This window comes from Rhinoderma darwinii, chromosome 2 (genome assembly GCF_050947455.1).
Source record: "Rhinoderma darwinii isolate aRhiDar2 chromosome 2, aRhiDar2.hap1, whole genome shotgun sequence".
Classification (NCBI taxonomy): domain Eukaryota; kingdom Metazoa; phylum Chordata; class Amphibia; order Anura; family Rhinodermatidae; genus Rhinoderma; species Rhinoderma darwinii.
This window is the reverse complement of record NC_134688.1, coordinates 382,485,412-382,505,554: the sequence shown is the minus strand read 5'-3', so window position 1 is coordinate 382,505,554 and position 20,143 is coordinate 382,485,412. Positions and strand designations below refer to the sequence as shown.

Below are 20,143 nucleotides of genomic sequence, written 5' to 3'. Positions count from 1 at the left end.
CTCCATTGCTGATCTTCTATTCGGGTAAATACGGTATTCTCCGCTTTCACATTCAAACGAATCTCGGAGCCAAGCGAGGAAGTTCAAGGATTGTGTGAATGCAAATTCTTTTGGTAAGAAATCACCCTGGATCGCGGCAGACTAGAACAAATACTGGAAGGAAGGTCTAGCGTGCACCTCTCAAGCTGCTGCTTACACAGAACTGGCTGCAAATAATACTCATTTTCTTCTTTCTGTGTGATATTCTCTCGGTGGTGCAGCATTTTTTTTAATCCCCAGACGTTTATGTCTGTGGATATGCCAGAAATGTCTAATGTTGGGAAAATCCCTTTAGGGTAAATTCACCCAGGTGTACTTGCTTTTTCTTTGGCCCAATGTTACTTTAAAGTCTTTAGTAAAATATGATAAAGTCTACACACAACTGCGTTTTGTAACATTTTTGGGGCTAAATGCGTCATTTTCTGTGTATGGTGTTTTCCTGGTGTGTTTTGCTTAGCCCTCTCTATAGGACTTAAAAATGGCTGACAAAATATATGTACAAAATGTCACGAAATAAAAACCGCCACCAGAAACGCTGGTAAAAAAGCCTTTAAAAACACTTGAAACGTATGGCATTATTAACGTGTGTGCTAAAACGCTGGGAAAAAAAGTGTGAAATCGGCTTTAAGAAGCACAGTGACAATTCTGTCAAGATTTTGTCTTCTCACTTTTGTGGAACGTCCATTGTCCAGTACGGACATCAAGGTTGTCGATTGCATATTTCCTTTGTGTTGTTCCTCTGCCTCTCTAAAGTTTCAGTTTGGATGTATTTATAAAGAATCTGGAAGGGTGTAGGTGTGGGGTAATACAGGTTGGATTAGGACGTAGGGGCCCAGACTTATGTCTGCAGTACCTTAGTTTGCTTCACTCCTATAGTGAAAAATGGCTTAAAAGGGTTCTCCTATCCACAGGATATGCCATAAATGTCCAATAGATGTGGGTCCCACCTCTGGGACCCGCACCTCTAGAACGGGGCACCCTGACCCCCACCTCTAGAACAGGGCACCCTGACCCCCGTCCTACTTTCTTTTGCTCTCTCTGCTTCTGGCCAGGACGTGAATGGGATTATGCTGTTTCTGAAACTGAACGGTGAATTGGACTTATGAAAACCGCAAACCATAGTGAGCTGCGCTGTTTTTGTTGCTCCGGAGTTCTGGAAATAGAGTAGCATGCAGTGCTACACTGTTTCCTTAACTCCTATTCACGTCTATGGGAGTTCCAGAACCAGCGTAACTCAGCAAGCTTGGTTGTTCCCGTACTTCCACCTCGTCAGTCAGTGGCCGAAGAGCAGTGAGAGCAAGAGGAGGTAGGACAGGGGTCAGGGGCCCGCGTTCTACAGATAGGTGTGAGTCCCAGAGGCACATCCTGTAGATATGCCATAAATGTCCAAGATGGGAGAACCCCTTTCGGCCCCCGGCACATGCTGCAGATTTTATGCTTGCTGCAGAAACAACCCCATTCAGATGAATGGAATTGGTTTTCAGTGGCATTTCTGCAGCGTGTGCAGGGGGCCGGTCACATATTTATGCTGCCCTGGCTGGGGACCGCATATAGAAGTGACAGTCACCCTGATTTCAGCATACCGTCACTTATTAGTCAATGTTTAGGAGTATATAGAACTTATAAAGTATGGGTCCAAGTTTATATGTTTACACTCTTCCCCCCCACCCACCCGCTGATTGACACTTTTCTCCCTATTAGGGTTCAGTCACACAGGAGGTAATTGCCTTGTATTTCTGCAGGGTAAAGATACACTGTGGAAAACTGTACAACGTGTAATGGGAAAAATATTCCGCAACTCAGATTTCTCAATTTCTTGCGTTGCCAAATATTTTTCCCCATTGGCTTACATAGTAAAGTAATAATACGCTAAGAAAATATAAGGCAAATATGCCACATGTGACTGCACGCTTAGGGCTCATTCAGACGAACGTGAATAACGTCCGTGTGCTGCGCGTGGAAGTCACAGCACACAGACCCATTGATTTCATTGGGGCCGTTTACACATGCAGGAGTTTTCACGCAGCTAAAGTCTGTTGTGTGAAACTCACTGCATGTCCTATATTGTGGCGTTTTCACACACCTACACTCCCATTGAAGTCAATCGGTGCGTAAAAACCACGCACCGCACACGGATACACATCCGTGTGCGGTGTGTGATTTGTGCATCAATTCAATTGAAAATAATAAAAAAAAGAGTGCGTGAATAACGCATGCCACTTGCAAAGCACTGATGCATAACGCAACATACACGGACCAGATTGCGCGTGAATCTGATACGCTCGTGTGAATGTAGCCTTACTGTGCAGTGAGAAAAGCGTCAATCAGCAGCTGGTCACAAATATAAGGTCTAAATTCTGGTAAACGAATAAGTGACAGCACCAGGCTGTCTGACGCTTCTATATGCTGTCCTCAGACAGGGCAGCATAAATATCTGAAGTCTAGCTGATAATGCAAACACGTTGGGGCACATTTAGGCAGAGCGCCTGCTGTGATTCACCAACGCAGGGAATACAATGCGCTGTACTGAGTGCCAGGGTTCAGCTGGCATTTTTCTGTCTAGAAAACATTGTGCATGTACCCTGTGCATCCCCCCATGTAGCACTGTATTCTCCACTCGAAGCAACCAGAAAATTGTTGTAATTGCATTGATAAATCTCCCATGTTGTAGGGTAGATGTGATGAAAACTGGAGCAGGGGTAACATAGCAACCAATCACTTTGCGGCTTTCATTCATCAAGCTTAGAAAAATTAGAGCTGTAAAGTTCACACGGTACAGTCAAATTGCAATTTATTGCCGCGACTGCTGCAAAATTTGCAGCAAAATGCATTTTCACGAAAATCACAGTATTTTGCAGTAATTGCTGCAATAAACTATGATTTGACTGCTCTGTGTGAATACACCCTAAAAAGTCTGGTGCAGATATGCAACATTACTATCTTATATGCACTGGCTGTTACTGATGACTGGATATCTCTATTATAATGTAGAATTTTATAGCAAATATCTGTAGAGAACAACTACATGAAACTAACTTTAAGGCTGGGTTCACACGTGGCGGAATTTCACTTGAATTCCGCTGCGGACACTCCGCAGCGTTAATCCGCAGCGGAGCCGTTTCTCCATTGACTTCCACTTAAATTTAGAAGTGTTCGTTTAGACGATGCGTAAAATTCCGCTGCGGAGCATAGGCTGCGGAGCGGAATTTGGTGTCCGCAGCATGCTCTGTCTGTTGCAGAGCAGTGGCGGACTGGTTGCGGACTCATGGCGGAATTTCTCCATTGACTTCAATGGAGATTCTAAATTCGCAATGAAGTCCGCAGCTGTCATGCACATGTTATGTGTGCTGCGGATGCGTCTTGCTTTTTTAACATGACATTTCTTCATTCTGGCTGGACCTATGTATTTCTAGGTCTACAGCCAGACTGAGGAAGTCAATGGGGCTCCCGGAATTACGGGAGCGTTGCTAGGAGACGTCAGTAAATAGTCACTGTCCAGGGTGCTGAAAGAGTTAAGCGATCGGCAGTAACTGTTTCTGCACCCTGGACAGTGACTACCGATCCCAATATACATCAACCTGTAAAAAAATAGAAGTTCATACTTACCGAGAACTCCCTGCTTCTGTCTCCAGTCCAGCTTCCCAGGATGACGTTTCAGTCTAAGTGACGGCTGCAGCCAATCACAGGCTGCAGCGGTCACATGGACTGCCGCGTCATCCAGGGAGGTAGGGCTGGATGCCGAAAAAGGGACGCGTCACCAAGACAACGGCCGGTAAGTATGAAATTTGTTTACTTTCACTAGGGAAAGTGCTGTCCCTTCTCTCTATCCTGCACTGATAGGGAGAAGGAAAGCACTTTTCCCGCAGTCCGCAGCAGCTAGTCCGCATCAATTTACTGCACATTTTGGGCAGATCCGCAGCCGTAATCCGCAACCCGGATTAGGTGCGGCATTGATGCGGACAGTTGCGGAGGAAATCCGCCACGTGGGGGCATGCCCTTATGTGTATTCATTGTGACATGCTGCGGAAATGCTAGCGCTAAATATCTATTGACTGCTCGTGAGATGATCGCAGCTCCGGTCATGAGCACTACTTCTTCCCAGCTGGTCTCCCTTCCATGGTGCCGGCCAGAGGTGTCACCACATTCTCTATGAAGGTGTGCACGCACCTGTCCGTACGCAGCCAAGACCATGTCGTTTACTTGGGCTGGAGCTTTCTAGGGTCTGTAGATAATATTCCAAGGTGGATAAACGATATATGAAGGTGCCGTGCAAGGTGTCCGGGTCACGCCGTTTGGCCCAGCACAGCAGCAGATAGAGATAGGAGAGAAGTGAGGGCGAGATGTGTAGAGATAAAGACCGCGATCATCCCAGGCAGAGACGCGTTACAGAGAGGAAAGAGACCGTTACACAGGAAGAGAGATTACACTGAGGAAGAGATGGAAAGAATTAGCGCAGCCCTGAGCGCCGTGCGTGTAATGAGGACATGATGGGGAGACAGGCAGGAAGAATGAGGGGGATGGGTGGAAGGTAATTGCCGCCTGTCTAGGGAGTGTCAGCGGGACATCGCGTATGTGACAGAATAAACAGCCTGGGCACGGAGGTTGTCACATTATCATCAGCACGTGTGGAGCATTATTATCGGACGTTGCACGTCCTGAGCCCTTAGTGCGGCTCCCTGTGCTGGGCTTCCCCTCAGCGATCCACTTCCCCAGCACCACAGCCGCCGCCGCTCCCCCAGCTAACACCGGGGGAGGAGAGGGAGGAAGCGAGAAGGGGAGGGAGCTGGCGCTGCTCCTGCTGCCGCCTCCCACCGCTCATCTTTCTTCTTTCCTGGGGGCTTCGGAGATTGACCTCGCTAACCCACCCCCACCCAGCCAGCGCCTCCTCCTCCTCCCGGGGAGGGACGTATCATTCTCCTCGGCTCCGCTGTGCGCACCAGCCTGCAAATAACAATAATAAACTTTAGTACGTCCGCTGCGCGTCTGGAGAGAGCAGCACGGAGATCGGCGCTCTGACGGCACATCGTGCTGGAGCCTCGTATCGTATCTACTTATTTATTACCACGGGGAGAGGATCTGACACGGGATTTATAACATTTATGTGGAATGATGCTGCGGCTGGACTGCCAGATTCTCACCGGGAATTACAAGGAGGATAAGTGCAGGACACGGTCCTCTGCTGCCTGAATCTTCACTAAGACAACGAACGAACCCCGGCACCGCAGGTAGGACGGAAGTATCGGCTCTGCTACAAGCCCCGATCATTGACAAATACCCCGTGTGTGTGTATGGGGCGGATGTTAGTTTATGACTGGGGAATCTGTTCAACGCTTGTCTGGGATTTAGCAGGTAGTTCGTAGTCCCCATTGAACAAGTGGCTGTTGACCTGGGCTAGAAGTATCCATAGTTCTGCCGGTCCGTACCCCGGAGCCCAGTCTCTGGATGGTGGGGATCGCTCAGCACATACCGGGGTGTGATACGTATTTTCACTACTTCTGTCACCCTTTATGTTGGGTGAAGCATTGATAACATCTCCAGTGTTGTGTCTCTGGGACGTTACCTTTTATCTCTGCTCATCGCTGGTCTATCGCAGCGATTGTGATCTAGTGGCAGCGATCTGGATTTATTGATCATGAATTACAATGCGCTGTCCCCGGCTGTGTGCTTTATGTGCAGGTTGCGGTGTGTCTGATCACCATGATGTGTGATTCGGAGGGGGATGGGTACGGGTAATTTTGGATTTCGGGGAAAGTCCCGGGATGGCGCATCCTGTGTCCTCAGCGCATGAAATGAATGTACTGTATGGTGTCCTAATGCGATACAAAACTGTATATAACTATCCTGCTGTGTATGATGGTAGAATGTGTGACACAAGTGACGTTCTGAGATCGCGGCTACGAACAACGGCATATCATATGGTATGTGCGATAATATTGCGGTGTATTTGCACTTTGTTAGCGTGCAGCGCTTGGCGCATTGAGTTCTTCATGGAGACGGAACCCTAGAGATGCAGCCGGTGGAGTGTTGGCTTTGTCTTGGTGGGGGTTGTAGTTGCCATTACTTGGTGGTCGTTGTGACTTCGGTGTGGACTCCGCACGTACCTGCGCACGGAAAGTCTGGGCAGTGGCTCCGCGTCATTGACACTATTCATTCCCCATGACAGTTTCGGTCAAAATGATGTGTGAGGACACATAAAATATGCACTCATATAGGCGGCCGTGTGACACCCGGATCACCCGCAGCGCAGCTGATTGCAGCAGTGGATCATTAATCTTGTGTGCGGGCAGGATACGAGCTAGAACATCCGCCGAGCTGAATTATTAACAAGGAGTAATGGAAGAGTTTCTTACAGAGTATAGATGTCCATCCTCTGCCCGGAGAACTGCAGCGCAAACCTCAGTCCTGACCGGTTATTTCAAGTGCGCACTAAAGAGCCGCAAAATAAATGTTGCGGGTATTGAGGGGTTAAGAGTCTGCTCGCGGGGAAAGCTGGCATTATTAATCGTCTGTCCCGGGGAGGAGTAGGATGTGTCGGGGATTAGAAGGAGTTAAGTCTCTCTCTCTTGCGATCACCTAAGGACTCCTGGCAGCCGATTGTTTGTTCAGCCGCCTTCTCGCTGCTGATTTTTCTTCCGTCACGAAGCGCACGGGGCACGGCCAGGTTATTGTTGGGCCGCTCAGTGATGATGGGGTTAATGAGTGATGTATCCCTACGCGGTGCGGGTTCGGCATTTTTTCCGACTGGATGATCGTGTTTGTTGTGCACTTTTGAACTCCTGAAGTCAAAGCAGCCACTGGACCGGAGAGCACATGACGCGAATTATAACTTGACACGATGTCCAGAAATATCTCCAGGTTTTGTTTGGAAAGTAAAATGAAATGTTGATGTAGCCAGGCGTCAGTAGCGCCAGACTCCGGCTTATGTCATGTAATTATAGCTGCTGTACGCGCAGACACGGAGCCTCGCGATTGTAAAACACTAATTGCTCCGTTTTATGGCAGCCTCTTAAGATGTGCTTGATGTGACCTTCTTTATACTGGCGCTCATTAAGGTTTATATATAACAGTCTATGGTGACATGACAGCACGTATTGCGGCACTTTTAGGTTAAGTCCTCTTTTTGCGCCCGCAGTCTTGTCGTTTCCCGGAACATCGCGCAGCTTTGGCTACGAGAAGAGAACAGCACGTTCTCCGGCCCGGGGAGCAGTGAAGATATGAATATGTAAGCAATTAGACGAGATGGGCCATTTCATAAGCGCAATAAAGCACTGCGGGCTGGGAAGTGACAGCTATAATGCGCAGCTAGAGGGCTCCAGCCGTGCGTTACGCGTCTCACTGCGCACTTAACCCTTTTATAGCAACGTCTACCAGGTGCCTCACACGGAGCCGGTCCTGTGAAATGAGATCAATTATGAACACGGTCCGGGTCCGTAATAAATACGAGTCAGAGCTATGTGATTAGTGTCCGTGGTCTGACGAGTAATGATGGAACACCGCTGTCCATAGTTACTTTTCGCTTTACAATTCTCATGTGCGCTCGCTCGTCTTCGTGTACGGCCGTGTTCTGCCGAGCTGCGCTTCTGTATTGTGCCGTGCTATACATCGGAGTGTGTGTGAATGGCACATTTCGTCTTTCCTCCCTCCCATTCAGTTGCAGGAAGCGGCCCATCACTAAACAAACACTGATCAGTTGGATAGGGATTCATGATAATTAGTAAGCCGGAGGGGAGGGGGTGCTCGTACAAAGACTGGAGTTGACTCAGACACTTGTCAGTCACAGTCGGCTTGGGCTGGAATCCCGCATTTCGGGATGGCACTAGGTGCTGTATAAGCGCTCGGCCGAAGCAGCGGCCATTTATTGCACCTCTCCTATTAAGTACGTGCCCTTTGGTACTTTTATGAAGTAACGTCACGTCACGTCTGTCTGCCTGGCTCTATTTGTAGGCGCCACTGATTAACGTACTGATGGTTTCCCGCGGCCTGCTCATGTGGTGGCAATACGGAGCAGAAATGGCGCGTTCTCCTCACAAGTATATCATTTATAAAAGAACGTCACAGAACAGTATTGAGCTGGACACTTATTTTACCCGCTGTGTCCCACAAAACCAACTGTGCAACTTCCTCTAAAGTCCTCTCCCTGTGAGGTGACCGTACAAGTCGCACATTTCTCTGCCACTATAGATAGTATATATAAGTAGTATGGATGTTCCCTGAGGTTACCCCAATATAAAAGAGCATGTCCTAAATGGAGTAACCGTAGTCTGTGGCTGGTGACCGTTGCAGCTGGAGTCTGCCCGGAAAGTGCGGGAAACCTCTAGACTGGCAGTAAGGAGCTCCCGGCACGGCAGAGGAGATAAAGCAGAGAGCGCTGTCTCCCCGTGCGACATACGAGCCCTGCAGGGACAGCTGCGAGCGTTCTGCGTGATTAATACGAATAATAAAAGGCTTGTGCTGCTCCAGGAAATAACAGCCTGGATTTAATACGCTGCGCTCCCGGGACTTTCATGATGACACCTCACAATTATGTATCAGCTAATGTCCGGGACGGAGCGCTGCTCGTAGAGACGAGCGTCAGACCACGTTCACACAGACTCCGCTGGCGTTATCCAGCATTCCGGGTACATAAACAATGGCGCTCTATTTACTAACAAATTGCACCAATTCTACCACAAATACCAACATGCTTGTGTTATTTTTAAAGAGTACTAAGCATTCGTAATATTGCGACATTATTCCAGTTGATTCCACGGCATTTGTGCCTCCACATGTCTCCTATAAATCATTGATATATCCCCCACTCCCATGTAAAACTAGGACATCTGAATGTATTTCATTATACCTAGTGGCACACACAGTATACAAGAGGACAGAAGTCTTTACCTATGCTCAGTTTAGGCTTTTGGTAAAATAAAAATTTGTCAAAATATATGCCAAACTGCTGCTGTGTGTGAACAAGATCTTACGCCACATTGACATAAGACAACTGGGTGGTATTTTGAGGAATGAACCAGGAATATATGTCTTGTGCTGTATCCAGTTCTCACTGTATTTGACCGTTTTCAGCCATTTATATTTGTGTTCCGCGCTCTCATGGCATTTGCTGTCCATGTTACCCACTATTGGCTCCACTCCTGGGGAGCGGCCGTGCATTTGTCTGGTCACGCAATAAGTGACACCCGCAGATCAATGCTGTGTGCATGTGATATTTTTGTTTTTCGTTAAAATTCTGAAATGTTTTTTTTGTTTTCCCCGACCTCTTCCTTATAGATTGTAAGCTCCTATGGACAGGTCTCCAAACTACCTTTGTTAAAACAAGCTTCTATTGCTCCCACGAATGTGTACATTTGCGTGTGATGTTTCCGTGTGATACGGCTTGTGGTGACTATATACACATGACGGTGGAGGCACAGACTGTGATGACTTCCAGGTGTAGCTATATATACTACATTACTCCTGCTAGAGCTTCAGTAAGGAACATGTGCCAAAGGTGACGGAGATCACAAGCATCACTCAAACCCTTACCCCTGCAAACACGCCACCTCTCAAGCTAATAAGGGGTGCGCTGTATGGAGTGCTACTAAAGCCAGGATCACACACCGTTTGGGTAAGGCCACACGGAGCAGCCCTGACAGTCGCAACGCGGCCAACAACCGCGCTAGCACCATGTTCGATGCGGCTGTGAAATACCCTGCTAATGCGAGTAAAACGGCCCTTTATCTTCAAAATCGTGTGGCCATTAATTCACACTTTATAGCCGCATGATTTTGCAGGTCGGCCATTACAAGGGTATTTGACAGCAGTGCCGGCGCGGTTGTCGGACGCATCGCGACCGTGTCCGTGCCGCTCTGTGTGGCCTTACCCTTTTGGTTCAATTTTTAAGCAGTTTTTGGCTCCGTTTTTTTTTAGCCAAACACAGTAGTGAACACGAATCAGTCTTTTCCTTATATCTTTCTTCCTTTTGGATCCACTTCTGGCTTTGGCTCAAAAAAATTAGCCAATAACTGTGCGTGTGTGATAGACTGGCCTTAATGGGGTTGTCCGATTTTCAGCAAAGTAATGTTTCTTGCAAAATTAAGTTTTTACAATTTTCAAAAATACTTTATGAATTAATTCCTCACGGTTTGTTATTCAGTAGGAACATTAACCTCCAGTGACTACAGTTCTGTCCATAGTCATGTGATGGCCACACAGGTGCATGGCTAGTTACAGTGTGAGTATTATAGCCCCATGTTAGGGCACGTTTAGGCTGTGTTCACACTGAGTTTTTTGCAGGAGGAAAATTCCTCCTGCAAAAACTGCTCCAGTAGGTTTTTGCACAGTGGTTTGACAAAAACTCGTCAAAACACTCGTCGAGGTTATTTTTTCCTCTTTCTGACTCATTGAAATGGGGTTTTGGAGGAGGAAACCGCCTCAAGATGAATCATGTTGCTTCTTTTTACCACGACGAGTTTTTTTTACTCGTGGAAAAAAAACTCGTCTGCCTCCCATTGAAATCAATGGGAGGCATTTTCGGGCGGTTTTTGAGGAGTTTTTTGGCGTGGTTTCTGCCCCAAAAAACTCGTCAAAACACAGGGCCTTAGACATGGAAGATTTGCAGCGGAATCCACAACAGACATTTTTTCCCTTTGGTTTCTATCGCTTTTTAGTTAAGTTCGTGCAGACTGCGGAAAATAGCTGGCGGTGTGGAATTTACCTTCCGCGTCATGCATAGTCTGTTGCGGAGAATCAGCAGATTTCAGCCTTTGCAATGCAAAAGCTGAAATCTACAGCAAGTCCGCTTCAAAATCCACCTCATCTGGACGAACCCTAAAATATGCTAATTTTTCTGCGGATTGCCGCAAATTTGCAGCAGAATCTGCAGTGGAAAATTTCTTCTACATCTGAACGTGACCTTATAATGCTCCCAGCCACATGTGTGTCCATCACATGACCAGGACAGACATTTTTCAGCTAGAACAATGAATGCTCCTACTGAATGACAACATGCAGAGATCTTGAAAACCGCGAGGAATTAATATAGAAAATATGTTGGACAATTATATCACTTTTAATTACACAAGAAATAACATCAATCTGCTAAATCGGGACAACCCCTTGAAGGCCTGTGTGCCTGGTGATTCACTTGGCTCCCTGTCTGCTTGCGGCGTAATGAGTGTCCCCACGGTATAACGTGCTGGCCTTCTCTGGTCAATGCGTGCCAATTTCCATCGTGTACTAGACGGAAGATTTGAACATGTCACCGCTTTTATGTTCTGTCGGTGAAATGTCGCTTTTCTGGCAGAGATTAGCGCTCCGTGTCCTATCGGGCTGTGTGATGTAGTGAGACACATAAACACTAAACCTGCTGGAGCAAGTCACCGCATAGTTTGGCTCAAGTGCATCGTGCTCATAAGAAATGCGATCATTGTGTGGAAGCAGCTGTTTCCCCCTACACTGCGCCTAGCACTGCGAATAACTGTCTCCTGTCATGTGTCCTCCAGCAATTAACTCTTCATTACTTATCAGTACGCTGCATCCTGATCGTGTTCAGTGTGAGAGGAGCGCTAAGGTCAAATAGAACTACAAGTCCCAGCCCAAATGCGGCGCAGCACACGATTCTGATAAAAATAATTAAAAAAAAGGTGTTCCCATAGAGCCCACACTGCTACTAGATTATATCAGTGCAGTATGTTGTGTGTTGACCCACCAAGTATAAGATATCGGCCATGTCATTGTAGCATCGTATTGTAAATGCAGCCGTATAAATGTCTGCACTCTGTTCTGGAGCATAAAGGGTAAAGTCAGCGATCCAACTCGCCTACAGCTGCGAGGAAAGTCACAGTGGAGGCTGTCTGCATCGGAGACTGTAAAATAATAATAGGAGCCTGTTTAATTCTCGGATCGCGTCTCGGCACAGCAGGGGGAAAGCAGGAGTGCTGTGCGCCGCCATGTGTCTGCCCCACTGGTCCTGGCGATGGAGACGCGATCCAAGCTGATTAGACAGCGCTCTCATTATAAACACCCGGCCCTTCTCTGCTCGTCACGTTACACCACACATAAAGGGATATATATATACATGTGTACAGCTGAATATATATTTCCCGATAATCATTCATTTCAGGCTGTGAATAGCGTGGATTACTGGCAATAAAAACGAATTCCACAGCCTGCAATATACCCAAACTATATGTATCTGAGAAATAAAAAACCGTGGCATGCGGGATTAGATGTCGTATTAGAGAGGTATTGTTGTCTTGTAGCACTTGTTCTAAGGAAGAATAGGGGGCTACACTGAATCAGCACTTAGAGTGAGAACCATGAAGAACTGTTGTGCCTTCATACAGGGTCCAGGCTGTGCCTGAGTCCTAAAGCTGGCCATAGACGTAGAGATCATGATGATCGGTTATTATTGTTGTCTATGGTACTAAAGTTACGAATTATGAAAATCATGAATTGGAATACTTCAGGCTCTTACCACCTGCGTTGAGAGGTCTTTATAAAGGAAGCCACAAGGCTCTGCTAGTTCCGTCATATAATGGATACTTAGGCTATGTTCTCATCTGCGCTCGCCATTCTGTTGTGCTGCTCCGTCAGAGTAACTGGAAACGCTAGTTCCGTTGCACCACACACGCCACTGTTGGTCATTGGAACCCATTGACTTTAGTCAGCTTGTCCGGGGTATAACTGTAAACAATAGCGCAGTATGCTGCGCTATGGTTTCCTGTATTTTTGGTCGGATCTTCGTCAGAGGGCCCCCCCAAACGGAGCCTCCAACACAGACGTGAACAGGCCCTTACAACGGGTACGTCAAGGTTCCATTGTATTGAAGGTAATAGTGCTGGAGCCTTAGAGCCTGTTCACATCTGCATCGGAGGTTCCGTTAGCATGATTAATAGAGCATGTTGCGCTATTTTGTCCGGTAAAAACAAGGGTTCCGTCGTTTTGACTGAATCAATAGCGTAGTCAACCATGCTATTGATTCCGTCAAAACGACGGAACCCTTGCACAACAGAGACAAACAAACCATTGGCATCGGACCCGTCACCATTGAAATTAATGGTGATCGAAACGGAAACCTGCGGTTTCCGTTTTTGTCAGGGTCCCATTCTGACGGCAAGCTCCGACAGAACAGGACCCTGACGTGATAGAAGATATATTGTTCGTGTATTGTTTTTTACATGGAGAACTATATAGTTGTAGAGTTTACCTTTTCATATTCTGAGCAATATTTCCCATGATACTATGGGGGAGTTCACACAGAGTTTTTTTTACAAATTTTGTAAATGTCTCCCATTGATTTCAATGGGAGGTGTTTTCCCAAGAGCGGAAAAACCGGCTCGCGGGGAAAAGAAGGGACATGCCCTATCGTTTATGTCTCTGACTTCCCATTGACATCAATGGGAGGCAGAGAACGTATTTCGTGGCGTTTTATGCCCACGGCGCTCAATGGCTGCAGGCGAAAATCGCCGTGCAGGCAGAGTAAAATCTGCCTCAAAATTCAAAACGGAATTTTGAGGCCGTTTTTCTGCCTGCAAAATACTCCGTGTGAACCCAGCCTAACAATTTTCAATGAGGAAATAGTGTATTTCCCCCTCACAAAGCAAGAAACATAGCGTCAATACTGCAGACATTTCTGCAGCGTTTTCGCAAGAGAAATTGACATTCTGCAGAATCCGTGTGTCTTTTCTGCTCATTTTTTCCCCAGCGTGTGAATTTAGCATGGATATTGCTCTTTCTGGCAGAATATAAAACCAGCAGTGTGTATTTTTATCAGGACAGAAGATGTAGGAAATCTTTAGCGCTCGCTCCGTGTTTAGTCTATGATAGCACTCTGCACCCACACACAGGCTGCGGGCACCCCGTCTATGATAGCACTCTGCACCCACACAGAGGCTGCGGGCACCCCGTCTATGATAGCACTCTGCACCCACACACAGGCTGCGGGCGCCCCGTCTATGATAGCACTCTGCACCCACACACAGGCTGCGGGCGCCCCGTCTATGATAGCACTCTGCACCCACACAGGCTGCGGGCACCCCGTCTATGATAGCACTCTGCACCCACACAGAGGCTGCGGGCACCCCATCTATGATAGCACTCTGCACCCACACACAGGCTGCGGGCGCCCCGTCTATGATAGCACTCTGCACCCACACACAGGCTGCGGGCGCCCCGTCTATGATAGCACTCTGCACCCACACACAGGCTGCGGGCACCCCGTCTATGATAGCACTCTGCACCCACACAGGCTGCGGGCACCCCGTCTATGATAGCACTCTGCACCCACACAGAGGCTGCGGGCACCCCATCTATGATAGCACTCTGCACCCACACACAGGCTGCGGGCGCCCCGTCTATGATAGCACTCTGCACCCACACAGAGGCTGCGGGCGCCCCGTCTATGATAGCACTCTGCACCCACACAGAGGCTGCGGGCACCCCGTCTATGATAGCACTCTGCACCCACACAGAGGCTGCGGGCGCCCCGTCTATGATAGCACTCTGCACCCACACAGAGGCTGCGGGAACCCCGTCTATGATAGCACTCTGCACCCACACACAGGCTGCGGGCACCCCGTCTATGATAGCACTCTGCACCCACACAGGCTGCGGGCACCCCGTCTATGATAGCACTCTGCACCCACACAGGCTGCGGGCACCCCGTCTATGATAGCACTCTGCACCCACACAGAGGCTGCGGGCACCCCATCTATGATAGCACTCTGCACCCACACACAGGCTGCGGGCGCCCCGTCTATGATAGCACTCTGCACCCACACAGAGGCTGCGGGCGCCCCGTCTATGATAGCACTCTGCACCCACACAGAGGCTGCGGGCACCCCGTCTATGATAGCACTCTGCACCCACACAGAGGCTGCGGGCGCCCCGTCTATGATAGCACTCTGCACCCACACAGAGGCTGCGGGAACCCCGTCTATGATAGCACTCTGCACCCACACACAGGCTGCGGGCACCCCGTCTATGATAGCACTCTGCACCCACACAGGCTGCGGGCACCCCGTCTATGATAGCACTCTGCACCCACACAGAGGCTGCGGGCGCCCCGTCTATGATAGCACTCTGCACCCACACAGAGGCTGCGGGCACCCCGTCTATAATAGCACTCTGCACCCACACAGAGGCTGCGGGCGCCCCGTCTATGATAGCACTCTGCACCCACACAGAGGCTGCGGGAACCCCGTCTATGATAGCACTCTGCACCCACACAGAGGCTGCGGGCGCCCCGTCTATGATAGCACTCTGCACCCACACAGAGGCTGCGGGAACCCCGTCTATGATAGCACTCTGCACCCACACAGAGGTTGCGGGCACCCCGGGCTGGATGTAAATCGAGCGCTTGTTGCATGTTGGAATGTGTTCCCGCAGATATTGGCCCCTTTCTTTTGTGATCGCCCCCAGGCTGAAAGCTGATCGCCTGTCTCGGGGTAGGCTCCACTCGCGGCTCTCCGGATTAGTGCAGCTGTATAGTACGTGCTGTATACTGCAGCCAGTCATTACTCGGCGCGCACGTCCTGTACGGAAACTTAGAACCGGTGAATGTTGATCTATTGATCTGCGCTAGGTGAAGCCTCAGGGGAGCAGCTGCTATAAAGAGCCCGAGCGCCACGTCTTCCATCAGTGATATCCTGCGCCGCACCGCCAGCCCCCTCCTCTTATTAACCCGGCATTTAGCAGCGCGCCCTCCCCCCGGAGCAATTACACTCCAGCCCTGGAATAAATCATGCGCCGCGATAATCCTGTTAATAAAACGCAGCTTGTTCCTGACACTTTTCTCCCGCGACTCCCTCACGTCACCCCCGGCTCACACCTCTGCTACTCCGTACATGCACGGCACACAGGCTCCAGTGTACAAGAATAGAACGAGTATATAGAAAAGCCCCGAGATTGTGAGCTCCGTGTATCGTCCACGACGTTCTGTACATAAGCCGCCATACATTACGGCGCCCGGCACATACAGAATAGGACGGCCATGCGGTCACTGGAATACACTACCACACGGGTGTGGACGCCCGGGGCCACACTGCTCATGGTTTCCATGTCCTTACACTTGGCCTTGTGGCAGCTCCGCTCACATGTAACAACGCACGCGGGCAAGGCGCTAACCTGGAACATCGCTTATTTCCTCAGCGAGAGCCATGTAAGGAATGGCGCTCCCTCAGTCATGGAGCAATGCGAGCTGCGCATACAGCGGCTGTTACGTATTATCCCTGTACGACATATGTTCTGTCAATGTACATAACATCTATAATGTCCCCGTGCTGCGCTGTCGGCGATGGAAGCGAATGTTGTGCACACTTGTAAATTTTCTCCCCAGGACATGACTAGTAATGTCCGTGCTTTCGGTGGCTGTTCTCCGGGTCAGTGTGGCTCTGGCCCGCGGTGGGTGCGGGGCAGGAAATAAGCGCGTATCTCGCAGCCCGTCACCTCTCACCTGCTGCTGCTCGCAGAGCGCCTGCTAATGCTCAGGCCGGATCAGTAATGATTTATCTCCCCTCCTCCTCCTCCCGCTCCCGGACAGACACGTGTGCGGAGAACATGGTGTGCAGTGTAATGTATCGCGCCGCTCATCTCCTACACAACAGATGAGGATGTGCACACATGTATTAGAAATGCATTCACACGGCAAATGGAAACCGCAACAAATGTACACGAACCGCAGATACGCCGTGTGAATGCGCCTACACATCGATGTGAGGGATAGATGTACATACAACGTCTCCGGTTCCTCTGTAGAGATAATATACAGGACTGTGCCCCGCACTCGCAGAAATAGAGACTTGTTAGTGAGCCGAGCGCTGTACGCGGGGATTTCTCGGTAGCGAGTCTGATAATCCCCGTTATGTGAGCGCCTGTCTTGATCTGGAAGAACAACTGCTTTTGGGATTAGACAGCGCTCGGCGGCCCCCTCCCCCCTCCTTTGTAGCTGCCACACAGACTACTGCTCCAGTACGTGCTTGGCAGGGAGCGCTGCGATGTGTTGTATCCTCACATCGCGATCGGGCTGCGGAGAGCCGTGACATCTCCTCCCAGCCACGCTGGAGCCGCACGATCACCGCCGCGCTGACATGTCATCTATCAAGAGATGCGGCGCGATCGTGTCCTGTGCGCGGAACAGCTTGTGATTTATATACGTGCTGCTCCGCACAGGGCTCATATATAAAGACAGATCTCAGTCGTGGCCAATATATAGACATAAATCTCCCAGGCAGCGCACTTATTATACACGCTCGTAGCTCATTGCTGCCTATGATAAAGATACAAGGATGTGGCACGCACTGCACATAATAGCCATTGTTCTTCTGGGGCGAGGAAGGGGTTAATAGCGTCTGTGAGAGGTCCCCGGTGCCCTTGATCATCGGATAGTATTGGATTTCTATTGTGCACGGTCGGTGTCTGTGTGGTCCTCGTACGGAGAGGGACGGGGCAGGAGCGCGCCGCAAGGGTTAACCCCGCACAGCAGACGTCTCATAATGACAGCAATTAACTGCTATAGGCCGGCGAGTGATTGCCGCCTGGAGTCTGCTGGAAGCGGATTCTGTAATGTGATTGCGTGTGACAAATGGCTCCAGCGTGGAGCGGGTTAATGAGATCAGCTAGTAAGTTGCTTTTCCCTTGACCTATAAACGACCTCGATTTGCATAGCCCCCGTCACCCTTTTATTGCTGGGAATGTCCCTGAGCGTTTAGCACAGGCTGATCTCCCCCACCTCCCGAGCAAACGCCTGCATTTATTATTAATTACCCGGGGGACGGGGGGAGTGAGGCTGGCTGCCTGAGCCGAGAAACATCGCTGCTGTTTACACTGCTCCCCGATCTCCTTCCAATGCCTCACATTGTTCTCCTTCTAATGTTTCTTCATAGGGAGAGGCACTGACGGCAAGAAGTCTTCACTAAAGGGGGCGACATGCTTTCCGCCACCCCCCTCTATGGGAACGTACATAGCTGGATGAGCAATGAGCGGGTCCGCATGTGCGGCATCAACGAGGACAGGTAATGGCCCTAATTAATCTACATTACAGCATCTGCCGAGCCGGCTCCATTCATCAGGAGCCCGCACATAATACTACAGTCCTCGTAGTCTCCGGAGAACCTAATAATCCAACACTGGTGTGAAAACACGATCTAATAACGGTCAATAAGTAATCCACTGATCCCTCCAACCCTGATGTGAGAACACGATCTAATAATAAGTAATCCAAAGACACCCAACCCTGATGTGAAAACACGATCTAATAATAAGTAATCCAAAGACACCCCCCCCCAACCCTGATGTAAAGAACACGATCTAATAATAAGTAATCCAAAGACACCACCCCCCAACCCTGATGTATAGAACACGATCTAATAATGGTCAATAAGTAATCCATAGATCTCTCCAACCCTGATGTGAAAACACGATCTAATAATAAGTAATCCAAAGACACCCCCCCCCAACCCTGATGTAAAGAACACGATCTAATAATAAGTAATCCAAAGACACCACCCCCCAACCCTGATGTATAGAACACGATCTAATAATGGTCAATAAGTAATCCATAGATCTCTCCAACCCTGATGTGAAAACACGATCTAATAATAAGTAATCCAAAAACACCCCCCCCCCCAACCCTGATGTAAAGAACACGATCTAATAATGGTCAATAAGTAATCCATAGATCTCTCCAACCCTGATGTGAAAACACGATCTAATCGTCAATAAGTAGTTCACAGATCCCCCTCCCAACCCTGATATAAAGCACACGAGCTAATGCTCAATAAGTCGATATCTTTGGCCATGATACATGATCTAATGAGTAATCTACAGATTCCCCCCCCCCCCATCCCTATTGTGTAGAACATAAAACAAATAATCTACCGAGCCCTGATGTGAGGTACAGAGAACACGGTCTGATAACCAATAATTATTCTATGGCGCCTTCCAGGCCTGATGTGAGGACTACTTACTGTACAGCCCTCATGCATAGCATTTATCCAGACGTAGTTCCTCTTTATAATTCAGGGTCACAGTTCCTGTTACTGATTAGGGAGCGTTATTCAGCTACATCGCAGGCAGCAATAGCGACATCTACAGGCAAAATGTGGAACTACCTAATTTACAAAGATCGTGGGGAGTACTGCAAAATGGGTAGGGTTGGCAAATTAACTGTATATCAACTTTTATATTTAATTAAAAGGGTAGGGAGGTCAATTTCTGATATGACTAAAATAACAGAGTACATGTAGTGTTTTACCATACTAGTATACCCTTTATTAAATTTGTTTCCCAGACCCTTCATCTTGGGGACAACAGCTTTGGGGGAAGGGTTTTAGTTTTTGAAGTATCCGTGTATCATGTCCATAGATCAGCAAGTATCTAAAGCTACTGTCCAAGACTAATGGTCAGGACCCCTATTTCCACCATAGATAATACTATTCTGCTATTTTAGCCATATCTTTAAAAAAACAAAACAAAAAAAAAAAACCCTTTAGAATAATGGTCTTTAACTACACATTTAAAATGATAAATTCTTTGTTAGATATTGTAGATGAATACTGACGTCCTTCAAAAATAAAAATGTCTATATTTAATGCTGCTTAAAGGAACATCATCAGACTTGTAGTCCCATTTTTAATAAATGAATGGTCTCATTGTAATAGGGGTTAGACTAAAAACTGCCCATAATCCATAACATTTCGTAATCTCTTCTCAGGAAAATTCTTATCAGTGATGGTGACATTCAGAAAGCCAGACTTGAGCTGAGAGAGGATCATCTCGGTCACACCTTGGTAAGATTCCTTATCACATTTTGCATTTTCATATGACACCAAAAAATAAACATCCACATATACAACCTAAAATGTATATATAATTAAGGACCACCAGCTACACTTAACATTCATACTGTGAAAGGATTATTAACCCTTTACTAACATGTGGATCCAAGTGCCTGTGGTGTTGTTGTTGTTGTTCTGAGCCCACAAGTGGGTTGGTACCTAATATACAGCATTGTAATAGAGATATTTAAAGGGGTTGTCAGCAAACAATTTTCTAATATGCTTTCTGTATCCATTCTTCATGGTTTTCAAGATCTCTGCTTGTTGTTATTCAATAGGAACCTTTATTA

At 48.2% G+C, this 20,143-nt stretch overlaps 1 protein-coding gene across 3 annotated transcripts in view; it reads left to right on the top strand.

Annotated features, from left to right (window-relative positions):
• BCOR (BCL6 corepressor) overlaps positions 1 to 20,143 on the top strand; it is a 148,004-nt gene that overhangs the window by 104,411 nt on the left and 23,450 nt on the right. The window contains exons 1-3 of one of the 3 annotated variants that reach the window (XM_075853962.1): positions 4,428 to 5,264; positions 17,901 to 18,029; positions 19,730 to 19,805. In XM_075853962.1, the coding sequence (XP_075710077.1) occupies positions 17,944 to 18,029; positions 19,730 to 19,805 (162 nt within the window). In that variant the 5' untranslated portion in view covers positions 4,428 to 5,264; positions 17,901 to 17,943. Of the gene's footprint in view, positions 1 to 4,427; positions 5,265 to 17,900; positions 18,030 to 19,729; positions 19,806 to 20,143 lie in introns of those variants that run through there. The other 2 variants (XM_075853960.1, XM_075853961.1) reach the window with 2 other exon arrangements.